We start from the raw sequence: 11,498 nt of genomic DNA, 5'->3' as shown, positions 1-11,498 counted from the left end.
GCTAGGGAGCTTTGTTTGGGAAGTGGGTAAGTCCTTTATCCTTATTTCTTTGACCTTTATTGTTTCATTTGTGCTACTCGTATCGATCAAATAATATCTTGTGTATCACATTATCATAGCTGCATATTTGTAAAGTCTTGAATCGGCCACAAATTGCAACCCGTAGTCATTTGTATTGGTGCTCATAGTAATTTATAGTTGAATACATTTAATTTGTTGAGACTATGGCATCCGCAGAGGAACTTAGAAAGTTAAACGTGGCTAGGAGGACATGCAAGGCCCAACTTACTATGTTTGACAGATTTATCGAAAGCTTTGATTTGGATAATGAATTAAATAGTAATGAAACTGATCGCCTAGTAGAAAGACTCAATAGATTAGATGATATTTTTGATAAGTTTGATGCAGCCCAAAGTGAGTTGGAGCTACACGCTACTGACTATGATGAAGAATTAAATGAACGGGATGAATTTGAAAGACGCTTCTGTGACCTAAAGGCTGCAGGCAAAGGTTTATTAAACAAATTTAGTAAGGCCGATAGATCGGCAAAATGCAGCAATGCAAATGAATCGATGCCTCCTAGTCCCTTAGCAGGCGTCAAGTTGCCAGTTATTTCGTTACCCACCTTTTCTGGTGATTATAAAGATTGGCTAGGTTTTCGGGATACCTATGTAAGCTTGATACACAATAACCACTCGTTAAATCAAATTCAAAAATTCCATTACTTGCGGGCGTCGTTGCAAGGTGTGGCATCTCAGGTTCTAGAAACTCTGGCATTTACTGATAATAATTATGATGTCGCATGGACAACCTTAAGCGAGCGATACAATAATACGCGAGTACTTGTACACATGCACATGAAGGCGTTACTCGAGATAGAATCGGTAGATAAGGAATCGGCTCATAAACTGAGGGACCTAATTGATAACGTAGGGAAAAATCTAAGGACGTTATCGGCGTTGGGTCAAAAAACTGAACACTGGAGTGATTTGATAGCCTGTCTCGTAGGTAGCAAGCTGGATCGAGTAACGGAAAGGCATTGGGAAAAGGCGAAGGGCAACAAGAAAGAGGTTCCTTCGTGGGAATCCTTGCGAGAGTTCCTAAAAAATAGGGCAGACATGCTAGCCGCAATCGAGCGTCAAAGGGGCAGCACTAAGATAGAGAAAAATGTGGGATTCAAACACAATAGGGCAAGTGTTAAAACTTTCGTAGGAAGCGATTTGAAGTGCGTAGTGTGTAAAGCAAATCACCTACTAGTTAATTGTCAAAGGTTTCTGGCTATGCCTCCCAGCGAAAGATTTAACAAAGCCAAACAACTCAAATTGTGTTTGAATTGTCTAAAGCTAGGGCATTTCGGAAAAGATTGTCGCGCAAAGCATTGTGCCAAGTGTACGACTAAGCACCACACATTGTTGCACTTTGAATCTAGCAGGGGGCAAGAGGCGATCTCCCATTCGGAGGAGAATTTGGAACATAGGGTTTCGTTGTCTGCACTAAGTTCGGAAAACCATGTCTTTCTGTCTACAGCTTTGGTAGAGGTTCGCAGTGCCGGGGGAGCGTGCTTGAAAGTACGCGCGCTTTTGGATTCGGGAAGACAGTCGAATTTCATTAGCTCTTCGTTGTGCAAAAGGCTAAAGATAAAGATGGACAAATTTGAAATGCTAGTCGGAGAATTGGGTTTAAAGGCGTCGGAAATAACACACAGTTGCAACGTCGAGGTGTGTGCCCGACGCAGGGGTTACCAAGCTTCTTTGAAATGTTTAGTCTTGCCCAGGATTACCGGATTCATTCCTGGTGCCGTTGTGGATGTCAGTCGATTAAACATTCCTTCCAACATTACATTGGCGGATCCAGAATTCAATAGGCCTGGTCCCATAGACCTTTTAATAGGTAGCGAATTGTTTTATAGATTGTTGTGTGTTGGTCAAATTAGTCTTGGTCCGAATAGCCCCATCCTGCAAAAAACTAGGTTCGGCTGGGTCATCTCCGGAGCGATGATGCAGGCTGGCATCTGCGGCACAGTCTGTAACTTGAGCGTCAATTCGAGGCATGGTGGCCGTGAAATCGAATTTGACTTGAAAAGGTTTTGGGAAGTTGAAGAGAACTTTGCTGAGACCAAGGCCTGGTCGGCTGAGGAGCTTTCATGTGAGGAGCATTTCCAAAGAACGCATAGGCGTTCGTCCGACGGTCGTTTCGTTGTTGCTATCCCCTTCAAGCATCCTGTCACTGAGCTAGGTAATTCGAAGGAGAAGGCTCTCCAAAGGTTTTTGTCGTTAGAGCGTAAGCTCAGTAAGGATCAAGGGATGAAGGATGAATATTGCAAATTCATTCGTGAATATTTGAGCCTGGGGCACATGTCTCGAGTGCTTGATGAGGATGATAGTGTCGTCTACTACATGCCTCATCATCCTGTGATCAAATCGGAAAGCTGCACTACTAAATTAAGGGTTGTATTCGATTGTAGCATGCCTTCTTCAACAGGCAAATCCCTTAATGAGTTGCAAATGGTTGGTCCTGTCATCCAGCCCGATTTGTTCGACATTTTGATTCGGTTTCGTGAATTTCGTTTTGTAGTATCGGCGGATATCGCCAAGATGTATAGGCAAGTATTAGTTGAGCCTAAGCAACGAGCGTTGCAAAGAATTCTTTGGAGGGAATCGCCCTCAGCCCCTGTCGAGGCTTTCGAATTAAACACCGTAACATACGGTCAAGCTAGCGCCAGTTTCCTGGCCGTGAGGTGTCTTCATCAAATCGCCGAGGAGTGCGAACTTGATGTAGCATCTATAATAAAATCGTCGTTTTATGTTGATGACTTCCTTCACTCAGTAAATTCGATTGAGGAAGGAGTTAGCGTTTGTAGCAGGGTTTCGGCCGCATTGTCGGGCGGTGGATTCAAGTTGAGAAAATGGATTTCCAACGAACCTGCAATTTTGGACTCCGTAAGTCAAGGAAGTGAGGACTTCCAAGTGTTAGACTTCAATGGCGATGATAGGGCTAAGATTTTAGGGTTGACATGGCAGTGTTCGTCGGACATTCTGTCGTACAAAATTCGTCTGTCTGAGGGAGGAATAAAGGTGACTAAGCGCACCATCCTATCCAGCATTTCGCAAGTCTTTGATCCTTTGGGTCTGCTGTCTCCTTCGATAATTGTCGCAAAGATCCTCATTCAGAAACTTTGGTTGGAAAAGTTGTCGTGGGATGAGTCGGTCCCTGCCCATTTGCATACGGCTTGGGTTAAGTTTCGTAGTGAGCTACCAAGTCTTAACAAAATTAATATTTATCGCCACATCGCATGCTTGGATGCTGTACGCCATGAGTTGCATGGTTTTTCTGACGCCAGCGAGGCAGCTTATGGTAGCGCTGTTTACGTCAGATCTGTTGATAGAAACGGCGACATAGCAGTGAGGCTATTGTGCGCCAAAAGCAAGGTGAGTCCGTTAAAATCTCTGACTGTCCCTCGTTTAGAACTGTGCGGTGCATTAGTCATGGCCCGGCTAATGAGTAAAATAAGGGCTTCCGCCAGATTGCAATTTGATAGGTGTGTATGCTGGTCGGATTCGTCTATAGTCTTGAGTTGGTTAAAGATGTCCCCCAGTAGTCTAAAAATCTTTGTCAGCTCACGGGTATCGGAGATTCAATCGCTTGCAGGGGAATATGAATGGCGACACGTTCCCACGAAAGAAAATCCTGCGGACCTATTGTCGAGGGGGGTATTTCCCAACAAACTCGTCGAAGTGAGCCTTTGGTGGAATGGCCCTTCCTTTCTTCTTTCTGAGGAACGTCATTGGCCAAATACTTTTAAAGGACCTAAGGAGATACCGGAGGTGCGTGTTTCGAAGGGTGTCTTCGCGCTCGTGTCCGCGGGGGATTATCTCTTTGAACGTTACTCAGATTTTAATCGGTTGATTCGAATCACAGCATGCGTGCTTCGTTTTATTCTCAATTGTCGTTCGAGGTCGCTGAAACGGGACGTCGTGAGTGGCTCATTATCGAGCTTAGAGCTAAATGATGCTACTAAAACCTTAGTTAGGATTGCTCAGAGGGACAGTTTTCCGGATGAATATGATCGTCTCACCGGGGGGATCGCCTTGAGCCCAAAAAGTAAACTGCTGAGTTTGAGTCCGTTCGTGGACAGGGAGGGCGTAATGAGAGTAGGAGGAAGGCTGCGAAACTCGCCTTATCATTTTGATAAGAAGCATCCTATGCTTCTCTCTCCCAAACATCGATTGTCGCGGATGTTATGCGAGTATGAGCATAAAAGGTTAATGCACGCCGGTCCTCAACTACTGCTCTCGTTCATAAGGGAGAAATTTTGGATTGTCGCGTCTCGTAACCTGATAAGGGCTACTGTTAGAAATTGCACTACTTGTTCGCGATTTAATCCTCAATGTTTAGCGCCTATCATGGGTGACCTTCCACAAGAGCGCTTAACTGTTGGACGCGTATTTTCGGTGGTAGGAGTGGACTACATGGGTCCTCTCCATACTAGGGATAAAAAGGGTCGCGGCTCGAGGTTGTCCAAGTGCTACGTAAGCGTCTTTATATGCTTTGCATTTGGAATTGGTGTCCGATCTCAGTAGTGAGTCGTTTTTGCTCGCCTTTCGTCGGTTTGTGGCTCGGCGTGGACGGCCTAGTCACGTTTACTCGGATAATGGTACAAATTTCGTCGGTGCCAATCGGGAGTTGTCAAAATTCGGCAATTTCTTAATTAAAGAATCTCGCAATTTGGTCGATTCATGTGCTCGAGAAGGTGTGCAATGGCATTTCATACCCGCCCAATCACCTCATTTCGGAGGTCTTTGGGAGGCTGGTGTCAAATCAGTGAAGCACCACCTAAAGAGAGTCGCGGGCAATGCCAACCTAACGTTTGAACAATTGATCACTTTATTAGCACAAATCGAAGCGATTCTCAATTCCCGTCCTCTTTCTCCCATGTCTCATGATCCCAATGACCTAACTCCCTTATCACCTGCTCACTTCCTGATTGGAAGAAGCATCACGGAACTGCCAGACCCAGACCTGCAACATGTTCCTGCAAATCGGCTGTCCGTATTCCAAAGAATCCAATTAATCAAGCAGCACTTTTGGAAGCGATGGAGCAAGGAATACATCAGCGAATTTCAGCAGAGGGTGAAATGGAAAACGCAGCAGCAAGACGTCCAAGAAGGAGTGCTTGTACTCATCAAGGAAGATAACTTGCCTCCCTCAAAATGGCGCATGGGACGAATTGTAGCAGTGCATCCTGGCCGGGACGGAGTGAACCGTGTAGCTACCATAAGAACTTCCAGTGGTCTGGTGAAGCGCTCGTTTAGTAAGATATGTCCCTTGCCGGTAGAGACTGTCGTTGAAGACGCTCCAAGCGCTTCAAGGCGGGGGGCATGTTAAGGACTTTAGGTTATTCATGTTAAGGACTTTAGGTTATTGTTTCTTGGCGTAGTTTGCTTAGTTAATTTGTTTTGTACTTTTATCCCTTAAGTTACGCCCATGGTCATCGATACGTATTTGAAGGATTCCATCTGGGCGTCAGACCATCGTGCCCACCAGGCCATATCGAAGGGCTCTTTATGGCTGGGAAATACGCTACTGGTCAAAGGAAGCTTTCTAAATTGGACCTTTGCCGCGATCCGCAATTCGGCGGATCGCAATACTTCAATAAAAGCGACTTGTATAGGTATTTGCCAGATGGCGGCGATTTTATGACCTTAGGCGCGACCATTGCCCGTAAGGGCTTCTGGTATTGGTGCGCCCCTGGTTGGAGTTCCTCGGGTTTAGTACTTAAGGGATGATTGCAGTAATTTTGCTCTCTTTGACCAGTGCTCGCTCTAGACATGTGATCGTAAACGTAACTCGTAATCTTCCCAACTAAGCAAACTCCCACTTCATACTTAGACTAGTACTTTACCATTATTTATATAAGTGAAATTTAATACAGTCCACTTTCGTAAACCAAATTGTTGTTTTTGTGGTTTTCGTTTATCGAAGGAACCTCAACAGAAGCATTTAAACCATTTTAACTTTTTTGCGCCACGGTGTATGTCATTTTGGACTCATAAAATTTGTTCCCCAGCTTTTTCTATTTAAACACGTTATACCTTATTGGTGTCACTAGGAACAATGGTTTTCGAAAAATTCATTTAAGTTACTTAAATTTCCATTTCATCTAGGGGAAACTGTTGTATAGTGGGACAGGTTGCATACTGGGTCTATTCAAATTTCCCACAAAGCGCCCGTGATATAAATTTGAATTAATTTGAGAGAAATGTGCTTATAATGCTCTCTATGGATTAGCCTAAATAGCTTGGTCCCGCGCGATCAGTATTTGCACATTGTCGTGCTGGGTGTTTCACAGAGCAACAGTTTTTTTCTACCTTGTTGAGTTTAGTGAAATTTCATGATTTGTTTATGCAAATAAAACTATAAATATCAGTGCGTACATTAGTCGAAGGATTTTAAAGGTAAGTTTAGATATTCTTTTACTAGTATCTAGTAATTTTGTACAAATATCAAATGATAAACTAAAATATGTACATGGTTGTATAGTGGGACTTTTCCCACTATAGAACATAGTTATTATTTTATTTGTAATTAATTTTTTTTCCTCAGAAAATGGATAGGAAGAAACGACCTCGCAAAAATAATAAATCTTACAAAGAAAGCAAAGAGATTCGTAAGCAGAACGCAGAAAAAATGAAACAAGCAGTATTAGCTGTTGTAAATAATAATATTAAAATTAGGCAAGCTGCAAGTCAGTTTGAGGTAACAAAGTCTGCTTTACAAAGATATATAGTGAAATATAAAAATACAGAAGAAAACCAAAAGAGTATTTTCGATTTTCAAAGACGTCATGGATTTACTCCGATATTTTCGGATGATGAAGAGCTGTTACTTAGTGATTATTTAATTCATGCGTCTCATATGTGCTATGGATTGTTAGCCAAAGAATGTCGATTATTTACCTACAAGTTTGCCAATCGAGATCTTTCTCCTTTCAACAATACAGAGGATGTACCAATTGCTGCAGACATAGCACAACCTGGTGGCTCAAGAGAAACAGCTATCCAACAAGTAACCCCTAAAAAAGGTATTGTTGCTCCAGAATCGATAAGACCGCATTTAAAAGCAACAACTAGAAAGCAGATTTACAAAAGAAAAAAAGTTACATCCATGAAATTGACAAATACCCCAGTAATGGAAAATAAGAAACGAAAGGAAGAGGAGAAAATAATAAAACAGACACTAAAATTTAAACAATCAAAAGTAAAACATGTTAGGAAGAATTTATTTGAAGATTCCAGTGACAGTGATATTGCAATGGAAGAAATGTGTGATGACAACAGCTCTGACGATTACGACGAATTTGCAATGGAAGATAGTTTTGATACAGGACCTGATGATTTTCTTATTGTTAAATACCCTTTAAAAAAAAGGATTAAACATTTTGTTGGTCAGGTCGCCAAAATTGAGTCTGGTGAATGTCTAATCAATTTTCTAAAGAAGACCTCCAGTGATAAGTTTTTATATCCGGAGAAAAGAGATGAAAGATTTTGTGCCAAAAGAAAATATTATTGTTAAACTTCCTTCTCCCATTATGGCAGGCGGAACTAAAAGAGCTGCAAATCAATGGAGTTTTAATTACGACTTTTCATTATACAACATCGAATAGTAGAAGTAACTTTCTTGATTTTTTCTTGTATTTTTCAACAAATGATCCATATCTTGTATATGTCCCTAATAAAAATAATAAGAAATAATAAGAAATAAAAATTTTTCTTTATTGTTGAAAATAATTTTACTTGCGTGCTTCCTTTTCTACATAACTTACCAATTTTAAGGCCGTCCCTGTATTCACATGCTTGCTTGGGTCCCACTATGAACCCTACTGCTGTTCATATTGGGACATGGGTGCATAATGGGACATATGTTTTTTTTGGTAAAGTTAATATTTTTTTTAACTGTTTTAGCATTTTTTATTTGCTATTTGTAGGTCTCATATGATTTAATAAGTATTCCCTATTACTGAAAATAAATAAAAGATAATAAAGCTACTTAAAAAATATTGTCCCAGTATACAACAATTTCCCCTACTTGTTCACGTGTAACAACATAATTTTTTTGTATTGTTAAAAAAGCACAAAGATAATATTAAAACAATTTTATACCATAGTTGGTCTTGTATTAACATATCTACATAAGCTTCAAACGAATATTTTAACAATAACTAAAACAATTAGAAATTAAACATATCTTCCTGTGACAACAAGCGTTCGACGTGTCCACCATTTACTTGGATACATTTTACAATTCTTTTACAAAACGACATCTTTATTTTAAATAGAAATTGTTCATTCCGAAATAATGTTGCTGCATTTTGAATTTTGTTTAATAATTCCTCGGGTGTATTTATTGTATTTTGGTAAACCGAAGATTTCATGTAACTCAATGCACAAAAGTCCATAGAATTGAAGTCGGGGCTCCGTGGAGGCCAGGGTATTTAAAATTCACGTCCTATACAACGATTGGCAAAACGTGTATTTAAGAAATCCCTTACTGGACGGGAAAAATGTGCGGGTGCGCCACCTTGCATAAAAAACATTACTTGCCTTAAATTCAGAGGCATATCATCAAGATAGTTCCCTAGTTCATTTTGGAGGAACTCTAAGTACAGAAGACCATTCAATTTAGGTGGTAAAACATAGAGTCCTACGAAATAGTTGTCAATAACCCCGCACCAAATATTTATTTTAAATTCGTGCTGAAAGTGGTGTTCAGTAATTAAGTGAGGGTTTTCTGTGTCCCATGCGTATTTGTTACGGTAGTTAATTATACCTCGACGGGTAAAAGTTGCCTCATCCGTAAAAAGGACCTTATTTAAAAACAGTAGATCTGCATTCTGGCGCATACGAAAGAAGTTACAAAATTGCAATTTTGCTTAAAGATCGATTTCACATAAGTTTTGTACCGGTGTAAAATGGTACGCATACGGTTTTTCTTCATGAAAAATTTGCGCTACTGATTTTTGGTTTACTCCTGCACGTGCTGCCATACGCCTTGCCCTTATTTCTGGAACATCGACACGCCTTCTAGAATTTCTTCTTCTTGCTCTGGTGTAATAATTTTCGGGCGTCCAAAGTTTATTTTTATGTTGAAACGAGCCGGTCTCACCCAATCGATCGTAAATTCTTTTATAAGTTTTAAAATTTGGTTGTTGTCGATTCAGGTACATTTCGAAATAACGTTGACAAGCTTGACGCCCATTATAATTCTTCTGAGCGTATACACACACCATATCTCTCATTTCAACATTAGAATAATTATTATGTCTCGGCATTTTAATTAAATTGTAAATTTATTTGCATACTTTACAAATACAATGCACTGAAATTGAATTTTTGTTTGACATATCTTTGTTTTCATAAGTCATATCATTCATTTATTATATTATAGAATACTAAGATGAAGTAACGTCGTAGTTGTTTTAGCTATTGTTAAAATATTCGTTTGAAGCTTAAGCAGATATGTTAATAGAAGACCAACTATGGTATTAAATTGTTCTAATGTTATCTTTGTGCTTTTTTAACAATACAAAAAAATTATGTTGTTACACGTGAACAAATAGAAGAAATGGGAATTTAAGTAATTTAATTGAATTTCTCGAAAAACATTGTTCCTAGCGACACCAATAAGGTATAACTTTTTTAAATAGAAAAAGCAGGGGAACAAATTTTATGAGTCCAAAATGACATACACCGTGGCGCAAAAAAGTGAAAATGGTTTAAATGCTTCCTAATCGTCGACTGTGGCACCCTCTAAAAGATACACCGAAATCGTCGATAAATTTGAATCCATCATCTCAAAAAACCCCTAGGTAAGAAATTTCGTGAAATTAGCCCGAACTGTTCCAGAGATATTAAAGAAAATTGGATTTTATTTTACAACTTTGGCCCTCTGTATTTCAGTTATTATCAACTTTTGCTGCTATTATCAACATAAATTTAGCTAAATTCAATTATTTTTATGTCAAAAATCCATCATTACTCTGTGTCGCATTACTTAAGACTCACCCTGTATATTGTACAAAGTGCAAACTGTCGCTGTGTTTAAATTAAAAAAAAATTGTTTTGTTCGATTTCATAGAGAGTGAAGCTTTATTACTATTGTATATCGCATAATGTCCCAAATATAACACATATTCGTTTTTTATTTTAAAAAAATGTATAACATTTGAGTAAAATTTTTTAAATATTTTTTCACCAATCTGATCTTACTTTTTTATTTGGTTTATTTTTTAGAAAAATAAAAATTAATGCAGTAAATGGTTAATTTTGAATTTTGTGATTGCCGCTAGAGGGCGCATAAATGCGTTTCTACCAAAGTTTGCACTTTTCTTGAATTTTGTAAATACAAAAAGATATTTTTTATTCTTCTATTGGAAAGGGCACAAAATTTTACTAAAGATAGCAAAATTGTGACAGAAAATGACAAATTTATTATTATTTAAAATCACAAAATTATCACTGTCAAAATTACAACTCTCGGGTGCTGACATATCATTCTTCTAATAAAGTTATTTGACTGTTACTAATTTCTATAGAAACATTGAAATTAACAACGGCATCATATGATTTCAGCGTTTCTGCAGTAACTATTGTCAAAATAAAATTATTAGGCCATCTAAAAATTGACCCTTATTCCATTAAAATGTTATGAATTTTGTAGAAGAACAAGTATACCACGTCAAAAACATATTTAATTTGAATTCATTATCAGGTGTTCTTATACATATGTTAATTATCGTGTTGCGAAATCTATTTAAAAAATGCCGATATCTAACAAGAAAGTCTTCGATATGCTTGCGGTTTATTTCGAATGTTTTTAAAATGCTACAATTACAACAAGAATATATGCGTTTAAGTTTCCTGCAAGACAATATTACCAAAGCAAAGTTTTTAAGCGTTTAGCTCATCGTCTACGATTCAATGGCCTTAGAACTGTAACCAATCGACGACAAAGAAGAATCCGAATAGAAAAAAGTACAGAAGAAAACATTATTCATGTTTTGGTAAGTATTGAAATTAATCCTCATTCAAGCATTAGAACCTTTTCCAAAGATTTGGGGCTATCCTTTGGTACACTGTATAACATTTTAAAAGATCACATGTTTATATTTTTAATTTATCACTTCGTTATATAGAGTGTTTGGTAATTGGTGGAGGAAACTGAGCAGGATTGTAAAATAGATAATTTTGAATCGATTTAATAAAACTTAGTTATATACAAAATGTTATCGTTTTCCAGATATATACGATTTTTTGTTTTCCAATTGTTCAGTATAATTGGTGTATTTGCGGTGCATTGAAATAAATTGAAACAGCCAACATTATTAAATTTGGAAATTTTTTCTTTAAGAAAGTTAGTAGTACACATCCCATAACAAATTACCTAAAATTATTATGAACTACATGAAATAGTCAGCTTATTGTATATACATGTACGTCACG

At 38.4% G+C, this 11,498-nt stretch overlaps 1 protein-coding gene across 1 annotated transcript; it reads left to right on the top strand.

The window, feature by feature from the left end:
* Nucleotides 1-224: 224 nt before the first annotated feature.
* On the top strand, nucleotides 225-5,385 carry LOC136418721 (uncharacterized). The gene is made up of 2 exons (XM_066404887.1): nucleotides 225-4,529; nucleotides 4,807-5,385. The coding sequence occupies exons 1-2, from the start codon at nucleotides 225-227 to the stop codon at nucleotides 5,383-5,385; spliced, it is 4,884 nt and encodes a 1,627-aa protein (XP_066260984.1).
* The last annotated feature ends 6,113 nt before the right edge of the window (nucleotides 5,386-11,498 follow it).

The sequence above is a fragment of the Euwallacea similis genome, chromosome 37 (genome assembly GCF_039881205.1).
Source record: "Euwallacea similis isolate ESF13 chromosome 37, ESF131.1, whole genome shotgun sequence".
In the NCBI taxonomy this organism is placed as follows: Eukaryota; Metazoa; Arthropoda; class Insecta; order Coleoptera; family Curculionidae; genus Euwallacea; species Euwallacea similis.
The sequence above is the reverse complement of the archived record's forward strand: the minus strand, read 5'-3'. Positions and strand labels throughout refer to the sequence as shown.